This window comes from Xyrauchen texanus, chromosome 36 (assembly GCF_025860055.1).
Source record: "Xyrauchen texanus isolate HMW12.3.18 chromosome 36, RBS_HiC_50CHRs, whole genome shotgun sequence".
Taxonomy (NCBI): Eukaryota; Metazoa; Chordata; class Actinopteri; order Cypriniformes; family Catostomidae; genus Xyrauchen; species Xyrauchen texanus.
Genome location: NC_068311.1, coordinates 19870400 through 19898343, shown reverse-complemented (window position 1 = coordinate 19898343; position 27944 = coordinate 19870400). Strand labels below are relative to the sequence as shown.

Below are 27944 nucleotides of genomic sequence, written 5' to 3'. Positions count from 1 at the left end.
AGCCAAATGACATGCAGCTGAGTCATTCTGTGTCAAATCAGACAGAATCCAGGAAAACAGTTGCTGCACTCTCTTAGATTTTGCTCAAAGTTTATGCTACCCTGAATGTCAGTCTTTTCACACTTTTTTCCAAATCCAGGGCATGCCGTACAAATTTGTAATGGTTCAGTCACATTTACATGTTTGTCTTCCACCCTACAAAATGTGGGCTGCCTGTGAATAATACTTTTCATTATATTAATTTAATGTACAAATATTGCTTCCCAGATAATGTGATTTCCAGGCTGTAAAACAGAAGTAATTTCAAGGGCTGAAAATATGAAGACAGGATTTGAAAAAATTAAGAATTTTTTTTACAGGCCTTGGTTTTGGCACACATTCTTGATATAGACAAGGTTTTAACAAAATCTGAGACAGTGCAACAACAACCTGTAATTCCATTTTAACCCAGAAGACTCTGACAGTGCACCTGCCTGATAAATAGCCTATATGAATTAATTATTATAAAAAATTATTTCATTGCCAAAACATATACATTTATCTACTGGAATAGAGCAGTGTAATTATTGCATGTATGACACTCCATCTGACACGATTTCTGTTCAGCAATCAACGATTGTTGTTATGCACTGGACTAACGTTTGCAGGTTTTAATTTGCGGGTAGTTAACGTTACATTTACTGTGCTATAACTTTGGCTATGTTCACAAATGAACGTGTAACGGACATGCAATACTAACATTACATCATCACACCAAGTACTCTGTCACAAAATGCGAATTCCTAGCTAAGTTAGCAGTTACTAGCGTAAACAAATAGGCGCTAATGTGTACAGTAGGCTACTTCAGTTGACTTAATTGAAAAGTTTATGACTTACCTTTCATGTGACTCGAGAGAGCAGACTCGCCCATTGTGAAAAGCTGCACGTCTTTTTTGCAGACTTTACACGAGGCAACTCGTGGGGTTTGTCCCAGTTTAATCCATGATTTGAATTTCGCATCTTCCAGCCAACGTTCATTGAAACGACAACCTCCCGGCATGTTGCAGTAGTGGTTTCATCATGGGGGCGGACGGCGGAGTCACACGTGCGGCAGATCGCAGTGCCAGTCACACATGCACGCGCGCACCGCAGTTTTCATTTTAGGCTCTCTAACATTTTATTTCTCCATTTAATAAACAGACTATTCAGTCACACAGGTATTTGTTGTGGGTAAAAAATACAATTTCAAGCATTTTCAAGCATTTTATCCAAAATTTAAGCACTTTTCAAACCTTGAAAACACAACATCAAAATTCAAGCATTTTCAAGGATTTCAAGCACCCGTACGAACCCTGGGTCCAGAAACTTGGGGTCAGGGAAAATGGAAAGAGCTTACTCATACAAGCAACCAAAGAAGGTAATCAGAATGTCAGAACTGTCAAACAAATCAAGTGCGGTCATGGAAGAAAATAGTGGTTAATCAATCTTGGCAATGACGAATACTCGAGAGCAGGGAAGTATAGATTTTGGTTCTGACAGAAGGGTCTAACATTGGAACTAACAAACAGCACATTTACATGCACAGTTATAATCGAGCTACAGTGGGTTTTTGCGTAGTCAAGCTGCAGTATTCATCTGTCTGTCCAAGTATAAATCAGGGATGCAAACTACTCACCTTTCAGCTAAAGTCACAAATTCTGAAGCTAATTTGCCCAAATGTAAACAATTGAGAATATATCAATATTTCTCAAATGTATCCATTTTATGGACAAAAATGCTGTGTTTTTCAAGGAAAGCTTGTCATGGACAATTGACCCAAGTGTGGTGAACTGGATTCATCTGGCGATCGCGTTTTCATATCAAAGGTATGAAGTCCCGTTTTGATATTGCATGTTTTCATTTGTACTACTGGCACAAATAACTAAATTGCTGTTTCTGGAGCATTGCTATCGTGAAACAGAGATCGGATATCAATGTTGAACCCTTAGACCTTTGAAAAGATGTTCAATTTGTTAACATTAATTACATTTATAGACCGTAAATTATATATTAAATGTAAACAAAGTGACGTCACTCCCGAGCGAGAGCGACCTTTGTCTCTGCCAGTTGTGGTCCAATTAAAGGAATATTCCAGGTTCAATACAAGTTAAGCTCAGTCAACAGCATTAAGTAGCATAATGTTGATTACCACTAAAATGTATTTTGATTTGCCCCTCTTTACCTTTAAAAAAAGCAAAAATCAAGATTATAGTGAGGCACTTACAATGGAAGTGAATAGGGCCAATCCGTAAATGTTAATAATACTCACTGTTCCAAAATTATAGCAACAAGACATGAACAATCTGTGTGTTAACATGATTTAAGTGTGATAAAAATCACTTGCTAACCTTTTCTGTTGTTTTTTTTTACAACTTCATTGTCATCACGACGCAACACCCTAAAATCTAAAATAACCATATAATGCTGATTTTAACAACTTAAAATAATAGTTTCAACAGAATAATTAATCCAAGTGCTTTTATGAAATTATAAACTTCACATTACTGACTTTAAACACTAAAAAAATTGGCCCCATTCATTTCCATTGTAAGTACCTCACTGTAACCTCGATATTTGCTTTTTTTAAAGAAAAGGATGGACAAGTCAAAATAGTTTTTATGTGGTAATCAACATTATGCCAACTAGTATTCAACCCAGAATATTCCTTTAACATGAATACATACTGGATGAAGCCAAGCTACAATCGCAATATCTAGGTCTGTTAATATGATGTAAAAATTTGCTGTTACAATTTTAGTTGAACTAACATTTACAAGAAGCGTTTTAATATGCCTAAAGATTTAACCTTTTAAGTGCATGTAAACATACTGCTTGTTAACCGACCAAACAATACAGAAAATCTCAAAATGGTTAGTTGTTGGCCAATTAATTTGCCTGGCTGAAATATCACTCTTTTACAAAAAAACATGCCTATTCGAATGGCAGCATTTAAATGTGAGATAGGTAGCATTTTTCAAGGAAGAGTGAGTGGGAGGAGGTGAAAGAGCAGTAGTGAGGGAAGAGGTGGAGGAGAATGGGATACAGGAAAATAATAGCTGGAAGGTGGAATGGAACTCTATGCTGCTGACATGCTTACCAAGAAAATCTTGTAAGAAAGTCTTTCCCTTAAAACAGATGTATGCTGTACCTATAGGAAATATACCTGCCACTCTACAGAGTAATGCAAGACTGTGTAGTAACCAAAGGACAAAAAGCAGGAGGTGAAATTAGAGCAAGTACCTTGAGTCGTTATATGTGTACCATTCTCCGTTTTCAGGATTGCAACAGTATGCTGTGTAGTGGCCTCCCATCGTAGTGCCTGAGTGATTGGACACTGCATACAAGTTATAGACTGCACTTCCTGGAAACAGGATGAAGATACAGAGATTGCAGCATAAATACCTATAGCAAAATGGAAACAAACAGTGATTGTTCGTTCCATGCTTCTTTTTTTTGCATTTTTTACTCACTGCTTTTGTCAGAGGCAAACTCCCTGAGATCCAGGTCTTTCATGGGAAAGTTGACAAAAGTAGACAGCTTGCTGGTTATTACGCGAGCTTCTGAGAAGCGTTTCAGATCTGAAAAAGTGAAGCAGTTAAGGAGACTCCAGGAGAAAAGACTCCACACACACCCACTACTGTCCTCAAAGACACTAGTGTCTGCATGCCTAAAACGTAAGCCACCAGCACATTATTGCACACACAGTGTACTGATCTTGGCTGGGTTTCCCGATAACACTGCAACTTTTACGATCATCTTAACAAACCTAAACTTTATTTTAAGTTTCCCAAACCAGCATGTAGATTGCTCATTATAAAGTTGAACTTAAGTGCTTCATTACGGGAGCTGTTCTGTCCAAATTGGTGCTGATCACTTTGGCCAGAATGGCCAAAAGTTGGAAATACTAACAAACATAGAAGTTGTTTGTAACATTGTCGAGGTGCCGAAATGTATTAAATATTACAGAATTGAATTAAATAAATAATGATGGATTTAGTAAGATGGAGTTTCAGATGTACTGATGCGCAATCAGAGAGATCAATGTAAGTGATGCAATAAATGCATGTAATGTGAATGTACGAACTATTCATAGATCTGTCTAAATATTAATAAAACATCTGGTTAGAATACGAGGCGCTGTGTAGGCTACTTGTAGTCTTACTGCCATTATGCATCATGCAATTTGTTACTGCCTTGTAAAACGACTACAGTCAAGCCGATTTGAAACATCCATTGGAGGAAGGAGGCAGAGAGAGGAAATCTCTCATTGCACACTCTCACTCTAATCTCCTTTTTTAACCAAATAGTAATAATTTATTAGGCATTTTATTAAGTTTTAAACTGCATGATCACATTTCTCACGTATGTCTTCTTCAATAATCTGTTTAATAAGAACATACCGTTTTTCTATTGCCATTACAATTATACTTATCAAAGAAGGCTAATATAATGTTATACTGTATTATGTGTCTTGTAATTTAGATCACGTCACATGCACAGACTGCAGAGACTGCCTATTGATATCATAGCGATTTTTTTCAACTCTTTTTTTTTTAATCCTCTGAAATAGTTTACAATGGCTTTCCAATGGTTCACAGATCCCTATAAATTATGAAAGTTTTTACGGACTACTTAGATAATGATACTTTTGGGAAACACGCCTTAGAGATTAAGCACTACTTAATTGCTACTAACGTCCTACTTAGTGCTTCGGGAAACCCAGCCCTTACCTGTGCTTACTGTCGACAAATGCATTGATGCTCCCAGTGTGACATTGCAATGAGATCAGACACCATTAGAAAAGGATACGAAGAACTAATATTTTAGGGAACTTCTGAACTGTAAATTTCTTCATACACCGCCTTCTGGCTTTGCACCTGTAACATGTCTGGAAAAAAAGATGAGGAGAGGACATGAATTAAATATGTTAATACAAATGCATTCCCACATTATAATGCTTGGAATTAATTTTGTCAATTGAGTCCAATGAATTACCGGCTTCTCGTCTCCATCCAGCACGTCTTCTTTAGTAAAGAGCCGCATGCAGTCCATTAGGCTCACCTCTCCATAGCCCTTCTAATCAGAGGAACACTATTAAAACACACTCTTTTCTTCAAATGTCCAAAGAAATGCATTACAAAGTGCCTGAATGTGTGTGCACATGCCAGTCAATTAACTGACCTTGGTGATAGGTAAGGAAAGATCCCAGAAGGGATCGAACACAGTGGAACAATAGCCACATTCACTACAAGTCAAAGAGCTCTTCAGTTGGCCTACAAACAAGTCTATAAACAGACAAAAACACAAGAATTATGCTTACTACTAGAACCCAATGATAACCCAAAAGCAATTTGGTATGCACATTAAGTGTGCACTTACCAACAATTTTGCTGTCTTCTCTCTCTAAGTACTTAGCCCACATCTTTTTCCCTTTCTCCTCATCACTAAAGAAAAGAACAAATGAAAAGGTTTGCTATATCCCAATATCGTCCCCAAAACATGCCATTCAAGGTCATCTAAAAAAGTTAAATCTTCTAATACAAGACTACAAAGCAAAAGTGTCTCGCCTGCACTAAGTAAAACAACAACAGACAAGGCACAAACTTACCGCAAGTGGTCAAAGTCCTCCATATTTCCCCGTGGCCGTACTGTGACCCTGTTCACTTCATTGTGTAGGCCATCTAGTAGGAAACGTAGAAACTCCTGAGCATCTTGTTGACTGGAGAGTGAACATAAACATCTTAATACATAACTTAACCAAAGCAAGCTACTGATAAAGAGAAATACACTGTACTTATGTATAGGGCTGGGCGATATATATTCACAATAAAATCATGATGATTTTGCTGCCGATGTAAAATTAAGCAATATTGTAAATATAGTACTGGATAACACTTACTTGTAACCCACAAATCTGGGGGCAAATCTTTGAATCTGTGTTTTGAACTCAGAGGGACTGACTGCTTCACTGCTTGAAGAAGTCCACATATTCTGGATAAGCTTGGCAAATTCTGAAATCATGACAAAGAGGGGCTTTCAGTAAGTTCATGATTGAAGGCTTGCAGTTTACCAAAGAAAAAGCCCTGACCACTATGAAACTGTCAGGAACCATATTGTGCCAAGCAAACGTACCCTCCATGAGAGCAGTGCTTGTACGGCTGTTGTTATTGAGGTCTCGGCGGTGGGAGTTGTGAAGACAATAGTCTCGCAGGCTTTGTGTGTTGCTAAGACACTGGAGGATGGAGTTCATAAAACACTGGCAAAAGAGAAAGAAATATTTATATTTAAATCTGAAGTGCGTAATTACTCCACGACTAGAATCACCAAACGGAATTGCAAAAATGTGGGCACTGTGGATCTGTGTCATAGAGGTGTTTGAGGAGAGAAGGTATGATGATGTCCATGCTTTTGAAAGCAAAGCCAAGTGTAGCACTAGCAATACTTGTAATATTTTGATTCTTTTTCAATTCTACTCTATTTATATTCGGTTCTTGTTGGAGTCATTCAAACCAACGGACGAGAATCTGCTTTCATGTTGGAAAGAAACTGAGAAATGGTACGAAAAACTCAGACCAGAATATGTGTGCATAAAATCTCTGAACAATGTTTACCACTTGTTTTTCTATAATAACATGTGAAATTATAAAAATGTGATGGCCTTTATGCACTCTAAGGTTATGTATGTGCATTACCCTAATGCCGTCAGCATTGGTTTCTATGTTTCTAATCTCCAGGTGAATGCAATTTTATTTTAACTTTTAAAACTTTTTTTTCTTAATTTTTTTATTAATGCATGTTGTTCATTTAATTTGTTCCCCAAAAGAAAAGCATAGTGTGATGGAGTAACCTTATTTTGAATCCGTTCTTGGTAACATTTATGAATAAAACAAAATATAAATTTCACATACGTGTAATACTTGTTATTTTAAAATTATACCCATATCTAGTTTCATTAACACTACAAATCCACAGTGTTACACTTTTATGTGAACTCAACCTAAATTAGCTTCCTTATAGTTAGAGGTCGACCGATATATCAGTTTTGCCGATTAATTGGCACCAATATCACATTTCTGGAAGTATCGGTTATCGGAAATAATATACACAAATAGTTTTTCCCGTTGCGTCTGGTGCTGGAGCAGCTTGGAAGGGTCCGCTGTCGTTATACAGTCATAGAGCGACCTCTAGAGGCAAAATAAAAACTATCACTTCACTGATGCCTTGTGGTGTTTGTTTTGATATGCAAGACTACACTCTGCATGGAGCGGAGCACTTAAGATGCGGATTTAAAACATAAACAACAAAAAGGTATGTATACAGTACACGTTGTCATATCATTATAATATAATTCATTTTTTGACTAGATGCTGCATTAGTAGAGAATAGCAGTATGTTTACCAACAAGGCTGAGAGGATGCTAACATTAACACTATCCTCAAGCGATTACAACAATGTGACAAAAATACATGCAAGTCCTACCCAAATGTTTAAATGTCACGATTGTTAGCATCTATTACCATCTATTTGCATTAGATTATATCCAGCTGGTCATGTTTATGCATTCATTATCCAGCTAAATTGCATATTTAAAGCTATTGATGTGAGAAAGCAAATTAATATCTTCATGCAGCTGAGAGAAACATATAAACAAATCAGAAACGCATCTGATTTCAATTCAATTATTTTATTCTCACTGTAATACGATGACTTCAGATTCTTGCACTAAAAAAGGCAAGACACAGCACAACAAATACAGTTTAACCGAAAGCAGGTGTCTCAAAATGCTTTGAAAGTTCTTTTTAATTAGATACACCATCTAAAAAATGTGTGCTCGTGTACGAGATGCTGAATAAACAAAAGAAAGGGAAACAAAGATGTTTGTCAAGAGCGGGCTTACATAGAAAACCAAATGGATGGTTGCAAAAGTGTCTGGTGTGAACAGCCCCTTACAATTTGTGGAGGTTTTTAGCCATTTCGCTTGCTCTCTTATAAGTGATTCTTAGATTAAGCAATGAGTTATTTAAATGCTTTGGAAATATCTTTTGAACAGCCCCTAGCCTAGGCTCATAGTCTGAGCCGCTTCACCGCTGAGTTCAGCCGGATACCAATGCTATCTGTGAATATTGCTACTCTACATACACTCTAATGAATTAAAAACAATATGGTATTTCACTATTATTATGAAGCTTGAGTCTGGAGTAGAAGGAAGGAGAAGTGCAAGTGTAACTCCATGTGAACTGTCTATTGAAGCGTTTCCCCCCATTTTACTTTTTACTAAACATTTGAGAATATAGACTGACTAAAACTTTTTATTTATTTATTTTATGCACATTAGTTGAAAATGAAATGCTCTTTTTTAACAGCCAGGATAGGAATGTTCAATGTAAAACTTTAATGGTGCTGAATGGTTTTTGTATTTATTTTGGACTTAAGTCTAAAGTTACAACATCAATTTAAAAATCAGACTTTAAAATTAGAATATTAGTAAATATATATTAATATTTAAATATTTATTTCACTTAAAAAAAGTACAATACATTTTCAAGGTTCAGTCAGTACTGTTTATATTTGTAATAAACTTCAGCACTATTTTACAATTTTTTCATTCAGTATCAATTTGAAAAAATATCAGGTGATTAATCGGTTATCGGCAGGTACTGACCAACTTCGATATCGGTATCAGTAAAATCCACTATGGGTCGACCTCTACTTATAGTTGACTGCATATCAAGCTGGAATATAAACATTTTACTACAGAAAATAATTAAAACATCAGCTTTAATTACAAAAACGTAAGTCTGAATGCAGAAAAACACAAGGGCATTACATTAGTTTAGTGTTTCATAGCAGCCGCAGACTTGACTGCAATGAGTAATTATTTATATTTGGACTGTACACATACTGTTGCTTGGCAAATCAAGTTAAGTGAGTGCGAGAGTGAAGAGACATCATGAGAAAATAATCTCGGTAAATAGATATAGATTGAGGCATGTGAAAGTGATATGAAAACATTTCTGTGACATGCAGCTTAGATGTCTGAACCAGATATCATGAGATTTGACAGTTCAGTTTTATATCTAACATGCTGAAAGCGTGGCCTGTAAATTCATGGCAAAAATGACTATGTATGTTGAACAGTCACCTCAGAGGAGCTTAGGTGCTTCAATAGGCCTTTTTTATACAACTCATGCTTTCTTTACGAAGAAGGGAGCAACTGCTTCCCTCAAGTTTGAAAGGTGAAGTGTGAAAGTTTTGCTTGAATAGTGGCTCCGCCCCCTGTCTGACAATAGAGAGCAACAGTGCCCACCGACTTTTTCAGCCGTCTGGGTTCCGAAGTATTTTTCGCATTCATTTCTTCCATAGTCTAAAAAAAATAAATCCCCCATTAAAGAGTTGTAAATCATGAACCAAACCAACCAGATATGAGGTGAATCTCAACATTAGACTTTGTTTTAAAGTAAAACAATTATTTGACAAACAGACATTCATGAGGGCATGAACTACAATCCCATGAAGCATTGCGAATGACGTAATCGAATATAAAATCAATAAGTATAAATTTTAGGTTGTTGATAAGTAAAAAACAATAAAGTTTACGCTTATTGCAAAACATTCAGATAAACACAAATATATTAGTAATTTGAGGGTGCAGGGTGATCGACATGTTTGTGTCATTCAGTAAGGGTCATGGGAGTGGGCGGATGCTTCCAGTCGGTTGATTAGTGAAGCGTTCTCTGATGGCTAATGGGTAATGTAGTTGTTCAACAGGAATTCTGCTATTAAAGAAAAAATTTTAAACAATGAAGATGAAATATCACAGACAGATGGGTTCAACGGAAACATATACCAGTGATAAACAACCTTGTAGCTCCTAATAGGTCTCTTTTTAAAGGTTAATAAGTTCACGTTGAAAATCAATCAGTCTATAAAAGAAATGAATGGGATTTTTACTTCTAGAACCAGAATGTTGCGCTCTATAGAGTGTAACATTCTGGTTCTGGAATAATAAATCCCTTAATTTTTTTCTATCGGGGAATAGATGTTGTACAAAAACATACAAATCTTTAAAGATAGACCTACCATGAGTTACAAGGATGTAAATCGATGGTATATGGTTTTGTTGCAGCTATCAGTCTGCATCTTATTAAAAAATAGTGTTTAATAGCAATCAACCAATCAGAGAATCGCGATAAACAAAGCATGCCAAACAAGCTCTGCAGAGACCGCCCACTTCATGACGCACTGTGAGTGACGCAATCCATTCAGTCTCCCTACACCATCAAACTACTTATAAATTTGCATAAATCAGAAAATTTAGCAATACAATTTTAATATATTGTTTATATAAATATAATCAACAACTAAATCAATAGTTTTATATAATTCCATAATTTTTCATTCGATTACATAATTTGCAATGCTTTATGTGATGGTTAAGTACAGAGTTTTGTACCTTTGCCTATTTGTATTAATTTTGTATGACGTAATTTTTTTTTTATTTAAATAAAAGTTTGGAATGTAATGTTTATAATGTTCATCTCAGAGGTGCTTGATTTGCTTCATGGCTTCAAATTATAATGAAGAATTTTAAGAAATCTCTATGGAAAAAATGAATAGGAAAAATTATTCCGGAACCAAGACAGCTGAAAAAGTAGGTGGGCACTGTTGCGTTCTATGTTCAGTCAACTGATAAATAGCTCTGACCTAATTTCAATTTGTTGAGAAGATTGACATATCAGACCACTTAAACAAACAGAGAAATGTTTTGAAAGCCCCACTGTGTTCCATTGTTTGGTAAGGTCAACCTACGTTGTCTCTGCACATTAAACTGGAACAAGAGAATTTGATATCTAAAAATTGCAAGCATCACCTTTAAGAGGAACTTGTAGAACCCATCAAAACACTTACTGTATTTCCCAGATTACGAAGCCCCACCAAGCCCTGGACACTCTTTGAGTTCTGAAAAATAGACAAGAGAAAATAATTAGCTTAGGTCACAGGCTAGATGTCAACAGCAGCAGAAAAATAAGTCACACATTTTAAGAAAGCTGGAAATGTGTTCTCTAACATCTCAAGATCCTCAAATGTTCCAGGAAATGAAAAGACATTGACTATGTTTCCAAAACTTTAATCTGTGTTTTGGTAGAGGCTGTAGAGTGCAGCATGGGTGCGTTTTATAATGGTAGAGTGTATGTGTATGTGTGTGTGTTCAACAACCTTGAATTAATACAACCTAATTCAAGGATAAATGTGGATAAATATCCACTGATCCAAGACAAGACTGATCCATGATCACTAAATTTATAGCTAGGATGATTGATTGGTCTCATGGCCAAGTTTCTGCCTCTAGTACAAGAAGTTCTAATCCACCCTAATATAACTATTTAATTTAATAAACAAAGATTGCATCTGTACTTCAGTGGATGTACAGTACATCATCAGCAGGGACACATCTGTTCTGTTTGCATTTTAATTAGCAATTTAACTGGAAAAGATCGTGAGCTGCGTCACAGCAGAGCGAGTAGGGCGTGCTTCTGGATAAATGACAGAACATCACTGTCAACTGTCACTCAACACCATTGATAACTGCCGCAACAAACACTCATTATAACATTAAAAGTTTAATTTCAGCGCAGAAATGCAACTTATTATAACACACACAAACAAAATGGAAACTTATGCTCAAGAACTGGAGATGTTCTTCTGCATTAGACACTTACAGAAAGCTATTTAAAAAAAGTGGTGGGGACAAAACTGGCAAAGGCAAAAGTGGTAGGGACATGTCCCACCCGTAAATGATGCCTACGGAGTGCAGGAGAAGACCAGGCAGAAATCTGACACTATGTTGTTTTTTATCATGCTAAAGAACGTGAGGGGAAATGTGATCTGCCCCATGCTGGAACATAGTCTAACCACTATGAACCTAAAAAAACTTGCCTGGTGCTGCAGGCTTGAGTGTTCATTTTTTTAGCTATGGACTTAACAATCAGTATACGGGGAACAAGCAGTTTATAGACACTGAAAAAGGGAACAGATTCATTAACTGGGTATTATCTAAATCCATGCTTCCATGGAAAATGTACATTCCCTTAGCACAGTAAGGAGCACACACGTCAGTGTTTAAAATTCCACACTTACCGCTGTCTTGGAGCATGCTGATACAGTCTACTAAAATTTGGGTAGGTTGCTATTGATACCTGCTTGTTGAATACCCATTTTAAGTGAACAGGCTCGCCAGCCCAGTTTGTCCTACTCTGCTGAGTAATATCAGCGCTGCCAAAAATAGCTTCCTTTCACATGGGACGTCTGCTCATTGGCTGATTTGTCATCGTCACAGCAACACTGATCCCTGAGCAGTGGTCGGAGGAAGCCATCTCTGACATCCACATATTCTTACAGGCAACACTATTTATATAGCCACTAAATCAAGGGATCATATGAAAACATCACCTTAAGAGGCTTAACTTTGACCACCCAAACATCTGCATATAATAAAGAAACATTATAGGATGAGACAGATCACTCGTATAAATATGAAGGGAAGAATTCATCATGCAAAAAATGGCGGCTGTAGGAGTATAAGTCCCTCCCCCAAATAAAATAAATAAATATAGTGGTACGTGTACCCTGCAGTTAAAAGATAATTATTAGTTTTCAACACTTGCATCACTTGGTCTCACAGTGAAAGGCCATAATACATCAGGTCACATTAATTTTAGGTAAAGCACCTAGAGAAACCTCTTTAAGGTTTAGAATGGTTAAAAATGTACATCTGTCAAAAGACAGAAGAAAATTCCTACGGAAATCACATCCAGCACAGCAAAGCTGCAACCTCTGGGCAAAATTACTTACGAATACAGGACTGGACCCAAACGTAGACATCAGCAATATTGTTTTGGTATTTCCATTTCTAAACAAGTCAGCTTCATAAGTGAAGATACTTCTATTAAATATACATTTATAATACATAATATACTGTGTATTATATATTTAATGCATCATGTGGAGAATGCAGATGTGGGTCATGGTGTACTGTTCAGTGTACTCCCTATTACGGAGGTGAGAGAAGACTAATCCTGCTTTTCTAACAACTTCATTTGAGAGTAAAATGTGGAGCAAAACCCCAGATTAAAAGTGTCCAGACTGACAGCGTTCATATTTCCCAGCACACTTTGACCTACATTAAGATCTTGTTGAAGTGCTGATAGCTGGTTTAAATTCCAAGACAAACCTGTCAGGTACTTTTTAGCATTGAAACTGTCAGTGTTTTGTAAACATTGTTTCCTTTCTAACTAAGGCACTTCCAGCTTAACAATTCCACAAATCTTCCAGCTATATGTTAGATGAGAGAGGTCTTTCTTGAAAACCTTTTTTCTATTTTTGTTTCTGTTTAGGATTAAGTTTCAATCTCCAATAGAGTTTTAAATAGGGATGCATCAATATGGACATTTTTGCCAATACCGATGACAAATAATTAATTATATTTGGAGGCTGATAGTCGATAATGTGCCGATAAATCTAAATCTGGATATAAATCAACATACTGTATGCCTGATTACAAAAACAAAAGGCTCAGCTTATAAAGCCACATCCTGAGCATTTAACTTGTTTTGATTTAAAACCACTTAAAATGCAGAAAACAAGGAAACATCGAAATCTTTATTTTCCCTTAATCATTTATAAAATGTAGCCTACATGAATCCAGTTGAATTTAACATTTCTTTGGCCAACTTTCTTTTATTTAAAAAAAAGTCTACTGACTCAACAATTTATAATTAATTTGATGAGTGAGCTACTTTTATAAATACAGTGAATTGCACACCTGTCAATAAACCATAATAAGGAATGCAAACAAGTCTCAAACTCACTATAAACATGGCAATATGCTTTGAGATACAAAATTAATAAAGAAACAAAATGCATGAATAAGTAAAATGGAGTGTTTACTCAGATCCAAGATGATCTTCTGTAAATCTTCTGATTGCTGTGTGCTGACATGTCACGTCATGCAGACAACACCTATCAAATCCCTCAAGGTGAGTAGTGTACACCTGAAAAACCCATAATATATCGGCTTTAATATATCGGCTTAATTTTCTTATCGGACCGATAACCAACAATTCACATTTATCGGCCAATACTAATATGGCCCTAATGTGGTATACTGTGTAATCCCTAGTTTTGATACCTGTATTTCCTAGGAAAACCTGAGTACAAAATCGGTGTATGAATTCAACAAGTGTGTTTAATATGGAATTGAGCAGATGTTATTTTTATTTTTCTGTCCTTTGTCTGATGTCATGTCAATGCTTTGACTTTGTACAAAACACTCCATATAGACCTTCCTATCTCAGCACACCATTATAAAGGTACTGTTGGTACTCCAATTCCTTCACAGTCACATAATACTTGTCACATTGCCAACTCACAGAGGGGTGACCAGGGGAAGTGAATCACAAAAGGTGCAGGCAGAGAAGATCCAAAATCAGCTCACAGAGCTAATCCTGTGAACTCTCAACAATGCTCAATGTCCTTGTGCCTTTGTTATTATTTTACGCCTCTTTGTTAAGACACATTATTGGACTAAATAAATTGTTAGTCCGGTACAAAGTTGTATGTAACTCTACTTTTGGCAATTATTAAAATAGAATGAGACTGAAGAGGAAAGAGACATTAAGACAGATTTGAAAAGGTGTTAATACAAATAATATTATAATTATTATAATAATATTATTATTATATAATATAGTATAAAATACGCAGGTAACAACTATACGTTCATCTGAAACAGTCTACTACCCTACTAGTATCTAGCATGATGGGTGCTACTAGATATACGAGCCACTCAGTATAAGCGTTCCAATGAATGCACGAGATCACTGCAAAAGCACATTCCGTGACGCTGAACTAATCACAGAGGAGATAACGGTGGCTAAACAGCAAATCTTACTGTTCTGACCTCGGCAACATGAAAGCAATGCCGGATGCAGGTATTTACAGAGCGAGTTCTAAATGGGATTTCTGCTTATTACGTAACAATGCACGACCATTCTAAACTGCCTCCTGCGTCATAATTCAGCTTCATATACGCTGCGTTGCGCATGCTGAATCTGTGGCTTAATTTAAATGAAATAAGGTGATGGTGTGCATCACAAAGACACTTTTTACAGATTTAAGGCTCAAAAAGAGTGATTTATCGATTTAGCCAAAACATTGCATAAATGACAGCATAAACATAATTAAGCAGCCAAATAAGCAAATGAAATTGTGACACCAAACGCCAGTACAATAGATATACATTTAGCATTATATAACCAGTGAATATGTCGGAATACTGATCCTTTACAAAGCCTTTTAGAACGGGCTTGCTGATGTTGGGTGAGTACAAAATGAATGACACCACAGCATGAACTATATGGTTCTCTTCAGATTAATTAAGCGTGTGTTCGTACCTTGGCATGATTAATCAAAAGCCCAACGAATGTAGAGACCAGCATAGGGCTGGACATCGAGTTTTTCCTCCGCATATCTTGTTTTAGAAGAGGAAACGCAGTCGCTGGTGGCTCCTCTGGAATTGTAACTGTGTATGACTGTCGCATGCTAGGCATTATCAGTGAATGAATCCTACTGTGCTGTCAAAACGAGAACTATGGATGTTCTCGCATCAAATATTCCAAAGTCCTATTCCAATCGTTAATGGTCCTTTAGGTAGGCAACTTGATCAGGAAACGACCTCTACAGCGGTGGAAGGCAGAACCGAGAACGAATAAAACATTTCTAATATGACGACGCACCTATAAAATACTTATTCTCATAAACAAAAAAGTGTTCATAAAAAACCCAAGTACAAAAGCAGTTCCTTCACATATCAATGCAGATTAGTGCTAAAAGAAATGACACACGAACTGATGTCTAATGATCGGGTTCATGCCTTTTCACTACTGCGAGTCCCGCCCACATGAGCTCAAAGCGCGAACACTGCTGCGCGCGCTCGACGTCACTGAGGGCAGTGGGTCAAACATATTCAATAATGATGTGGCTCTGCAGGTATTATTACTAATTTTAAAAGAGCAGTGCCTTCACAGTGTTAAAACGTGCCAATCTTGATTTCATTACTCCATACGTCGAAGATACGCCTCAGGTTGGTATGAAACACCAGGTAAAGGGGTTTGTGAACTGGTCCACTTATCAGTCACTGATAAGTCGCTCTTAACACTTACCACAAAAACAAAGAAAAGACAAATGGCTGTGAATATAACTTTAAATGATTGCTTAAAGTTCTTTGAGTGGAAAAAAATGAGCACATTTTTTTTTTTTTTGCTCTATTCTAAATATATGAAAGCATATAATCAGATTAAGAATAGAACAACTGCCAACAAAGGTTAGAGCAACAAAAATTGGGACAATACCTCTGGTCTTTGGGGCGGCCAACATACTCAGCTCAGCTTTCACCCCAGCTAAAGTATTAGAGAGAGAAGCATTAAACTTTCCCTTTAAAAGTGGGAGAAAAATTAGAGCACACTAACCCGCCACATAAGAAAACACCAGAATGTGGTCATTATGCACTTATGAAATACTAGAAGGTAAGCTGGCAGTGGGTTTAATGTCATCAGCCACAAACCAGTTCTAGACAGACTAAAAATATTAAAAGCCGACATAATTCAGCATGGAACTTGCCAAAATGGGAACAAAGTCATTTTTGAGGGCTACACGGTACATTTGTCCCACAGTCAGGATAAATCATTATTGTCTTCTTATTGCAGCTGCATGTCACAAAGTATTGTATGGTCAACCGTAAATCTTAATTTTCTACTTTGTTTAATTTCGTTTCGTGAATTACATTTTTTATGAAATTTAAAATCTTTTATTATGGCTTTTTTTTTTTATTATTCCACATTTCGCTGAAGTGGATTAAACTGTAAATAAAACCACAGAACTCAGAGAATGGTAATCTGTGTTTGTGTAGCAACAGGAAGTTGGTGGTGTAGGCGTCCTGTTATTGAAGTGGCAGTTCAATGAGGGAAAAGGATCACTCTGAACCTTGCAGTCTCATGACTATGTCTATGTACACAACAAACAGCAGAAGAAAACTTTCCCTCAACACCCTACTGTACTGTACTGTATGTGTGATATTTGGAGTACCAACAGAACACAATAAAATGTTTTAATTTATTTTATAAATACATTTGTTTCCTGAAATGCATAATTAGACACCTTGAACAATATCCAGAAATCCACTGGATAATCTTGGCTTTTAGCCAAATGACAATCTGCATCAGGGCACCAGGATATAGTTGCGTTTTATACTGGGAAACTAGCAGTGCTGACATAATGCAACCTCCATGGGGATCCTTTAAAAACAGTACAGGTGTCCTGTTATAATGCTGTGAAAACAGCCCACCATATCCGTGTTGCTTCATAGTAAGTAGGAAATGTAATGATTAGAGTGAAATTCAATGCTGTGGTGAGTAAACCTCAAATCTCAGTTGGCAACCTAATCCACACAAATCTTAAAACACAGGAAAATACGGTAGGGACACTTTGTACTCAGAAGGAGAATTAATTTGTCACTCTGTTTCCTCTTAAGGACCTCATGTGAAGAGAATACAAAGTTCTGAACTGTTAGTAGCCTCTGAGGTACACTGCTTGTTGCCAATAACCAAGAGCCAAAAGGGGGCCTGAGTGACTTTGACAAGGGCCAAATTGTTATGGCCAGAAAACCGGGTCAGAGCAAGTAAACTCCTTTTTAGTGGCCTATATTCTGCTGGAAAATGCGCTCTGCCACACTGCACACATTGTTCGGGAATGGTTTGAGGAGCATGATGAAGAGTTCAAGGTGTTGCCCTGGCCACCAAATTCCCCAGATCTCAATCCGCTTAAGCATCTGTGGGATGCGCTGGACCAACAAATACAATCCACGGTGGCTCCACCTTGCAACTTACAGGACTTGAAGGATCTACTGCTAATGTCTTGGTGGCAGATACCACAGGACACCTTCAGGGTTCTTGTAGATTCCATGACTCCAACAGCCAACAGCATATTAGGCAGGTGGTCATAATGTTTTGGCTATAACTATACATTGCTACTGTCTACTCAGAAAAAACTGAGCTCCTAAAATAACAATGAATAGAGTGAAGTATTAGCAAATTTTTAGATGTTAGCCTACTGTACTCTGAATTCTTCATGCTTTAGTGACTAATTTTCTGTGAAAGGATATTACATTGCATGTAGTGTGTTTTTTTTTTTTACAGAAACAGTGTATTCTGAGCTAACACTTAGTAACAACGAAGAACTACATTTACATTTATGCATTTGGCAGACGCTTTTATCCAAAGCGACTTACAGAGCCCTTATTACAGGGACAATCCCCCTGGAGCAACCTGGAGTTAAGTGCCTTGCTCAAGGACACAATGGTGGTGGCTGTGGGGCTCGAACCAGTGTCTTTCTGATTACCAGATTACCAGTTATGTGCTTAGACCACTCCACCACCACTCCCCTAAGAACTAAGAAACGTTTGATAAAAAGCTCTCCCATTTTCTAATTTACAAGAGTAATAACCTAATATCCTCCTTAATTACAGTAGTAGTAAACTAAGGTCTGCTTGGCAATTGTTTGGCTGCCTTGAACTCATCAGGTTAAAACTGAAAAAAGAAAATCACAGAACAGATCCTCTAATACGTTTATTCCTCCGCAATAGATTGGTTAAATAGCATAAAAGGCCTGGATATATGGAGCATTAGTGGAATAATTAATTTGAGTTGACAAAAGCACTCAGACTTGATCTCGCTGAGCTGATTATATTTTTTTGTAAACTTATCCAGTCTAGACTAATCATTTAAAAGTCAGACAGACCTAACTGCTCACTGCTCCTCATTTAGACTGGGTTGCTTAGAGAAGTTGCTTAATTAATTACATAAATGACAATTAATTTCAAATTATTAGCCATGGACTGTATTCCACAGGGCTTTTTGTTGCATGGCATAATGTAAACAGACATTTGAATTCAGCCTTAGAAACTCTATGGGTCCAGTAAGCAAACAAACATTTTTCACTGCCAACATACCATACAAAACACACTGGTAGTATGAAGCTATAAACATTTCAAACAGTACTACAATGTTGTCACATGACCTCAACATTGTTTAATTTGGCAAATAGTGTGTTCAGTTATTATCTAGGAAATTGGCATTTCTAAACCAATTTTGTGTTAAAAGGTCATATCTCTTGGCAGTATAGTCAAATAATGAAGAGGTTAATGACATCAAGACATTTAAAAATTGTAGAGGATACAGTATTCTGTGCCGTGTGCTCTGTTGTAAGTTGCCCCTTTTAGCAAATGTAGTAGGTCATCCGGTTATATTTTACACACAGAATTTTGCATACTACGCATAGTATACATGCCATACTGCAGAAATATTAAGTATAATATTATTATATTATATAATATATTATATTATATTATATTATATAATATTAATAGTATAATATTAAGTATTATATTAATATTAGTATACATACTGCAGAAATAGTAAGAATAGTAAAGAGTAAGAATAGTATGGTAGTATGCTATTCCGAACATAGCTATAGATGACTAAGTTCATTTAATCTTTCTAAGATGTGCTCATTTGTATTACTAGAGACTTTTGAAGGTAACACTTCAATTTGAATCTACTCAGCACCACCTCTCTAAGCTGAAGGGCTCTCGTGAAATACTTGAATTAAGAAAGAAGAGTAATGCAAACATGAGGATTGGGAAAAGAAAATAACTTAGACTTGAAATAAACCTAGCAAGGGTGTGATAGGAAAAAAGAGCCAGCCTACTGTTTATTCTTAGCTATCTTCTAGGTTCTGGAAGTTTTTTCCCATTACTTTTTTCCATAAGAATTTCAAAAAAGCCTTCATTAAATGGTTCTAAGCCATGAACCAAACCAACCAGCACTGAAGCAAATAAGTATTGAAAATCAAAGAAAAAGATGAAGGTACTTTACAAGACTATGTACTTAACATTTTAATGAGGTTCTATAGATAGAACTGTTCAACTAGCTAGAATGACATGCGTAACTGCAGGCCCATGAGAATATGAATGCATTGAATGCCCTTACCAAAGACTCTCTGACTGGGGATGTGGAGCGAAAACTGTTGGAGAACCGGCTGCTGCTGCTGCTCTTCAGGCCACTGCTGCTGCTCCCGACACCTTCCTGCATGGAGCTCCTTGAGAGGCCATTGCTGAAGCGTGTGCTGCTGTAGGACTCAGATGCGTCACTGACTCTGCTCCGGTATGACTGCTTCAGGCTGCTGCTGCTGGAGGTCTCGCTCAGGCCCAAAGCTGACAAGTCATGCGTCAGGTCGCTTTGACTCACTGATTTCCGCCGACTGAGAGAGATGTTGGAGGACACAGTTGAGGAGGAGAGGTAGCTGGTGGGGGCTGTAGAGTAGCTGTAGCTGCTATATCCTGAGCCTCCATTGAGGCCCGAGCCATAGCTCTTCACTGGTGTGCGGCTCAAGCTCTCACTGCGCCGGCTGGCAAGCAAGTCAGTGCGAGGGATGGGCCGACCCCGGTCCGGCTCGAAAGATGAGCTGTAGTTGCGGGTTCGGCTGGCGCTGGAGCTCAAGTAGCTGGAGGAGGAGAAGCCGGAAGAGGAACTCTTGTAGGGCAGCTTATCCCGCTCGTAGGAGCTCAGAGATGGGGTCAGGGAGGAGCCATATGAGGTGTAGTGACTGGTATAAGAGGAGCCAGTATAGCGCTTAGCCGTGGAGGAGACACGAGACATGCTGGAAGCTCAGCCGGAGGTGAGAAAATTTCAGGCTGCATGGACTCTGGGGATAAATGGATAAGAGAAATGTGAAAAAAAGATTACAGTGAGTCGATTTGAGCGATTCATTAAAGGAACCGCCTCAGTAAGAGTCATTTGTTCGTCAGTCGGACTAAGTTGGTCATGCTTTGTTTTGTAGTCCAGTCAGTGAACACAACAGAAAGATGTGTTGTTTTGACATTACTTTGTGGTACACACTCTTTTATCTCATCACAATCAATTCACTAAAACCTAATAACTCGCAAAATATAACTTCTCTTCCCTTGGCAAGATTCAGTAGCGGCAAAGTGCAGAAAACACTGCACCAAGTGAACAATGTCATATTCATATTTTAGTTCATATCAACAATCTCTTAGATCCAAAATTCCTCGCAATATTTCTTTTAAGGTAACAAGTTTTATTGTGAGTGTATTTCAGCCCTTGGGGCTGTCAAGCAGTTTCAGTCAAAATTGTAGCATATAAACACTACCTGTTATGAATTTTAGATGACTGTGTCATGCCCTGAGGTCTCTTGCATTTTGCTATGTGCTTGATCCTGAAAACATATTCAATGTGTAGTAGCATGTGACTTCTCCAAAACACAGCACACATTATACAGGGGTGCGTATTACGCAACTTGCAGGGGTTTCGCTACTAGAATGGGACTCTGAATAAAGCTGCGTAACAAAATTACTGCTATTGTTTTCAGAGAGGCCTGGTTTATCACTATAGCCCAAGCAAAGCACTGAGAACCCTGCTGTTTATGTGAAATAAGAGAGAGCCCCCAGAGCTGGGCCATGTGTTAAAGTGGCACAGTCTGTTCTTGTGGAAAGACAGGTTCTTGTTCAAAAGGCACTGCAGCATCTGAATAAATAAAAGTATATAGTGTTGTTGATACGTGTTGTGTTCATTGAGGAGGCTCCTATTTCTTTAATCTGACTCTTTCTCTGCACTCTCTCTCTCTCCCTCTCCCAGTGCTGCATTCACAGATGTATCAATAATTCAACACATAGATCTGGGGTAAAGCAAGCTGGAGGCAGTCCAAAGCACATGGCAGACCAAGGTTTGTAACATGCTTTCACTAAACTAGAACTCTTAAGAAAGTTGTTCACCAGTTTTACATTGTGTTCCCTCTCTTTGCCGACAAAAACAACGACTAAAAAACCTGCCGCACAGTATTGAGCAAGCTCCTAAATACTCAAATTGCTGTAATAACAAAAACTAACCTAAAGAGGGAGGAGATAACCTGTAGCCGTTCATGTTGCATTTAATTAATAGATAAGTTGGAAACCAATTTACAATCAAAGAAATACAAACTTGGTAACTTTGACCAAGGCAACCTTTTCATAAACTTGACAACTTTACCCCAACAAATTTGTGCTACAATATATGTTTTTTTTTTATTTTAATTTTTTTTTACTGATGGTCTAAACCAGGTAACACTGATTGTGATCTAAATTTCCAATTAATATAATTGTTTAATTATTTATTAAATGTTTATATAAATGTATAATGAAAGTTATATTTTAGGCCGTAACTGTATTTTTGTCCACCATTCATAATCGCATTTTAACTTTTTTTGCAGTTCACTTATATAGTCCTGTGCTGACAATATTTTTTCATGTAGTCTCTCAATTAAATAAAACGAATAAAACTTTGTTTATAACATTCATACAAGAATTAGAAAATGCTGTTTAAAATATGTATAGATGAAGCATAACATCTCACACTGCAGGACATTGTTGCAACTGCTTGAATTTTAATGTCAACTACCTTTTTTACTTTTTATACACGATTCAAGAAAGCAGATTCACTCAGATAAGCTCCATTTATTTTATAGAATAATTAGGTGTCATCTTAAAGAAGAATAATTTTTTTTGTAACTAACATTTTTTATTGATAAAAAAAAAAAAAAACACAAAACATACAAACCGAATCAACATTTAACATTTAACCCCCACTAATATCTCTCCCCAATCACCAACCCCACCCAACCACATAGAACACCGCTGTGGTATAAAAATGTATAAAATGTAAATGTATAATAAACATGCATAATTAAACTAGACCTCTCTCTCTCCCCATCCCTTTCCTGAGAGTCCTCCAAAACTGCTAAATAATTACTCAATTTTCTGAAAAACAAGCCTCCAAAACCCAGCCTTCTACTTGCCACCTCCCTTAAAGCTTGAAACCCAATTTTTGTCCCCCAAATTTATGACCATCGCCCAAAATACAAAGTCTGGGGCAAAGTAAAATTTGAGAGCCCTAAATGTCACACAAACAACTCTGAAACTTTTCTTGGATTCTTGGATCTTAACACACCCCAAAAAGACAAGGGTTGTGTCTCCAACTTCTGATCCAAGCCTATACAATCTAGAGGAGGTCCAATAAAATCTACGTCAAATCTTGAATTGCATAAGGGGAACCCTTGCATCTCTAGATGCAGACTTGACATTTTTTAGAATTGTAGTCTGCACTCCCTCCTCCAATACCAAGTTTAAATCTTTCTACCATAATCTCTTGAGAGATGTCGAAGCTCCGTTCCTTCAGACTCTGAATTAGCAGGGAGTAATACACCTCTCCCAGAGTATTTGCCGCTTTAGGGGGGTGTGTGCTACTCCCCAAAACAATACAGAGCAGGTGACACAGCTATACCTATAAAACTGAGATCTGAGAATCCCAAATTGTTGAACCAAATTCTCAAAAGATCTCAACACTCCACTCTCATACAGGTCACCGAGTGTAGTAACCCCCCTCACAATTTAATCTGACCAGCAGAAAGGGGACTTATTAATACATAATTTAGGGTTCTGCCATATGCTTGAGGCAACATTTAAATAAAGGTCCGAATTAAACACTCTGGACACTTTTGTCCATACCGAGTGAAAATGCGAGATAACGGGGTGTAACTTCTCCTATTAATTTGATAGAAAGGCTTTGCAATGGCAAAATAGGGGCAAGAACTTCCAGTTCAAAATAAAACCAGGGAGTGACTCTTTCAGGTGGAAGCGGCCAATGGGCCAAATGTCTGAGACCAAATGCATAATAATAAAACAAAATATTGGGTAGGCCTAGCCCACCTTTGTCAATTGGCCTATGTAATTTATTTTAATATAATCTGGGATGCTCATCATTCCAAATGAAGGACTTCTGCTATGCTATCAAATTGCTTGAAATAAGAGAGAAGGACATCTACAGGGAGAGATTGTCGCAGGTAGTTGATTTTTGGAACACAATTCATTTTAATATCATTAACCTTCCCAATCATATATAAATGTTATGAATCCTACCTGCCCATATCACTCGAAAAACGTATTCAGAATTAACTCTCTCAGATTTGCTGGGAATAAAATGCCCAAATACTTAATGCCCTGTTTGGGCCACTGGAAGGCACCCGTTTGGAAATCCGTTACTGGGCAGTATGCTGTCAGAGCCAAAGCTTCAGATTTAGGCCAATTGACTCTGTATCCCGAGGAGTTAGAGAAGGAATTAATAATTCTATGGAGGCAAGGCATAGATCTAATGGGTCAGAGATGAATAATAAAATATCATCTGTGTAAAGTAAAAGCTATGCGCCATACCTCCCGCCACCCCTGGAAAATCATCTTCCCTTCTTATTGCAGCTGCTAATGGTTAAAGGGCAAGAGAGAACAATAATGGGGAAAGGGTGCCCCTATCCAGAGTAAAATATTCTGAAATTAATCCATTTGTTTGTACCGCCACTACCAGGTGTCTATAAAGTAACGTAATCCATTGAATAAAATTATTCCCGATCCTGTATATTTGCAAAATCTTAAAAAGAGGATCCCATTCTACCATATCTAACGCCTTTTCGGCGTCAAGTGAGATGGCCGCAACCATGTATAAGGGATGTCATAACTTTAATTAATCGGTTAGCCTGAATTTTTTACTATATTTTTACATCTAGCTGGATCAGGGAAATAGGGAAATTGGACTTGCTTGGATCTTTGTCCTTTGTAAGAATCAGACTGATCCGGGCTTGTGTTATGGTTGGCGGAATCTTTCCGATCTTTAATGATTCCGTATAAACTTCAAAAGTGGAGCCAATTCTTTAGCATAATATCTAAATAATTCAGTGGAAAACCATCTGGCCCTGGAGCCTTACCTGCAGGCAAAGCCTTAATTACCTCGTCAAGCTCTTCCAAGGTTATCTCAGAATCAAGAGAATGTTTTTGCTCAGTTGTTAGTTTAGGGAGATCTAATGGTTCAACAAAGTTTCTAATATCTTCATCAGTATACGAAGACCTGGTTTAAAAGCATTATTATTATCAATGGTCGAGGTAAATATTTCCCCACCAGCAGATTTCACTGAGGGAATGGTAGAAAAAGACTCTCTCTGCTTTATGTATCTAGCCAAAAGCTTCCCTGCTTTGTCCCCAGACTGAAAATATGACTATCTTGCCCTGAATAGCCAAAAGTCCACGTTCCGCGACAAAATAGTATTATATCTGTATTTCAATCGGGTCAATTCTCTGAGGCCATCAGATGACATTTGTCGCTTCAGCTCTTCCTTGGCACTTTTAATATTCCCTTCCAACTCCACGAGTTCTCGTGCTTAGTATTTTCTCCTCGACGGCACATCTTGGGCGATTCCGGACAGGGCGGACCTTCTGTCTCAGGTGGAGGGGACGATATTTCATCCCCAGCCCGAATTGTGGAAACTTCATGTTTGGCCCCTGAAGGGTACCAACTGAGGGACACAGGGCTGTCACCTGAGGTTATCGAGACCATTCTTAGTGCTAGGGCTCCCTCTACCAGAAGAATCTACACCAATAAATGGGGTGCAGGAAAAACTGTCAGCAGGCATATGTCCCGCTACTCTCAGGGCAGTGGCCGCCATTTCGGCTTGCCACGCCTCGATGGACGGGGATTCTCTACTCGCTCGCTTCATTCATGGAGCCATGCGACTGAGGCCTCCTGTTAGGACCCAATCTCCTTCATGGGACTTAGCAATAGTCCTGGAGTGTCTGGTTGAGACCCCCTTTTGAACCACTAGAGTCAGCGTCTGACAGACTTCTGACTCTCAAGATGGTCTTTCTTATGGCGATTACCTCTCTTAAGAGGATTGGGGATCTACAGGCTCTGTCTGTTTTGCCGGCCTGTTTAGAATTTGCCCCAGGTATGGCCAAAGCTATTCTGCATCCTCATCCTGACTACCTTCCTAACGTGCCTTTTTCGACACTACGTCTTGTCATTCTGGAAGCCTTCTGCTCCCCGCCGTTTTTAACACGGAGCAGGAAAGACTTCACGGACTCTGCCAAGTCCGTGCCCTTCAGACTTATGTCCACCGCATTAGCCAGTGGCGTAAGTCAGAGCAATTATTTGTCTGCTATGGGGGCTGCAACAGGGGGGCGGCCGCTACCATGCAGATTATGTCACATTGGGTGAGGGATGCTATTGCCCTGGCCTATGAGGCGTGCGGTCAAGCTTCGCCAGTAGGTGTCAGGGCACACTCCACCAGAGGGGTCGCCTCCTCTAAAGCCTTGGCTAGAGGGGTCCATCTGCAGCAGGTTTGTGATGCGGCAGGCTGGTCCTCTCCACACATTCATCAGATTTTATAGTTTGGATGTTCATGCTACTCCGGGCTCTTACGTCTTTGAGTCGACATCTCAAGCTCATGCCTGAACAAGTTTGTGACGTGGCAAGGTGGTCCTCTCCGTGCACATTCATCAGTTTTTATGGCAGGCTCATGCCTTAACAAGTTCGTGATGCGGCAGGCTGGTCCTCACCGCACACGTTCATCGAACTTTATGGGTTAGATGTTTTTGCTACTCCGGACTCTTACGTCCTTGAGTCGACATCTCAAGCTCACGTCTGAACAAGTTTGTGATGCGGCAGGCTGGTCCTCTCCGCACACATTCGTCAAATTTTATGGGTTAGATGTTTATGCTACTCCGGGCTCTTACGTCCTTGAGTCGACATCTCAAGCTCATGTCTGAGACCTCTCGCATTCTTGTGAGCACACTTCACAACCGTATGGGTCCGGATAGCCCCAGTGCGGCAGCGTGGCTATTGCATTCCCAAAAGCGCTTAGCAAAGCGCAGCATCATAGTGAAGCTTTTTGTAAAGGGAATGTCTCGGGTTACATGTGTAACCCTTGTTCCCTGAAAAAAGCAAACTGGGAAGTCCCAGGACTGCTCTTCAGAAAAAGATATCTGACGACACGCTGGTGACGCCTCTATTTCTAGCCTGGCCACAGGTGCATCTAATGATCTCACCAGCCGAGTCTATAAATTCCGGTCAATGTTCATTGACGTGTTACACACATATTCACAGCTGGTCACAATGCAGGATTGTTCCCAAAAGCACTTAGCAAAGCACAGCATCTCGTTCCGCTTTTTTCAGGGAACAAGGGTTACACATGTAACCCGAGACGTTATAAATTGTAAACAATTACTAATGATGAAAATAATAATAATAAATTGTTATTAATAATATTATTATTGACTATTAAATACAACAGTAATATATTTAAATCATGCACTTTTAAAACCCTCATGCTTTTATTTTGACATTCTAACCTCTCCAGGAAGTCCTGTATGTGTCTGTTTGTAGGCAAGTTCACAGACATTTAATTCACTTCTTATTCAAATTCTTGTAAAATGCACCTTCGGTGCCATTCTAAATGCATATTATAAGTGAATTGAACGATTGAGCATCTACATCTGAGATGCTGTTCTTGGTAGTGCTCAAATATTGCACACCTATGTGAAGGCTAAAAATAGCCACGAGTTCATCACCAGCCTGTGCGTGAGTTTGCGTCAACAGAGCAGCACCATTCACTAACACGCTGGTGCTGCGCATACTATATATTTACTTATTAAACACAGCCTTTTGTGATTCACAGAGCTATTGCACGTCTTCAAGAGCTTTGAATAAAATGCACGAGTCATCTGAACTGCTATAATAGTGTTTTTATGGTTCTTTTATGTCATTTTTGAAGCTTGACAGTAGGGTTGTGCCGATGGACGATATCATCGTCCATCGTGATGGCTGACCAACATCACGATGTAGAGCCACCATCGTGATGCCACGCCCCCTTTTGCGAGTCTTGCTAGTGTGACTCACTAATCCTAGTCTCTTCTATAGTTAACCTAAAAACTTTGCAGGGAT

At 38.2% G+C, this 27944-nt stretch overlaps 1 protein-coding gene across 5 annotated transcripts in view; it reads right to left on the bottom strand.

Annotated features, from left to right (window-relative positions):
* usp2a (ubiquitin specific peptidase 2a) overlaps positions 1 to 27944 on the bottom strand; it is a 40411-nt gene that overhangs the window by 4564 nt on the left and 7903 nt on the right. For 2 of the 5 annotated variants that reach the window (XM_052106657.1, XM_052106656.1), the window contains exons 3-13: positions 20121 to 20835; positions 10927 to 10977; positions 6151 to 6274; positions 5918 to 6029; positions 5627 to 5737; positions 5398 to 5462; positions 5200 to 5303; positions 5014 to 5094; positions 4828 to 4906; positions 3489 to 3596; positions 3259 to 3379 (exon numbers count right to left, since the gene is read on the bottom strand). In XM_052106657.1, coding sequence (XP_051962617.1) covers positions 3259 to 3379; positions 3489 to 3596; positions 4828 to 4906; positions 5014 to 5094; positions 5200 to 5303; positions 5398 to 5462; positions 5627 to 5737; positions 5918 to 6029; positions 6151 to 6274; positions 10927 to 10977; positions 20121 to 20789 — 1625 coding nt within the window. In that variant the 5' untranslated portion in view covers positions 20790 to 20835. Of the gene's footprint in view, positions 1 to 3258; positions 3380 to 3488; positions 3597 to 4827; positions 4907 to 5013; positions 5095 to 5199; positions 5304 to 5397; positions 5463 to 5626; positions 5738 to 5917; positions 6030 to 6150; positions 6275 to 10926; positions 10978 to 15470; positions 15928 to 20120; positions 20836 to 27944 lie in introns of those variants that run through there. The other 3 variants (XM_052106659.1, XM_052106661.1, XM_052106660.1) reach the window with 3 other exon arrangements.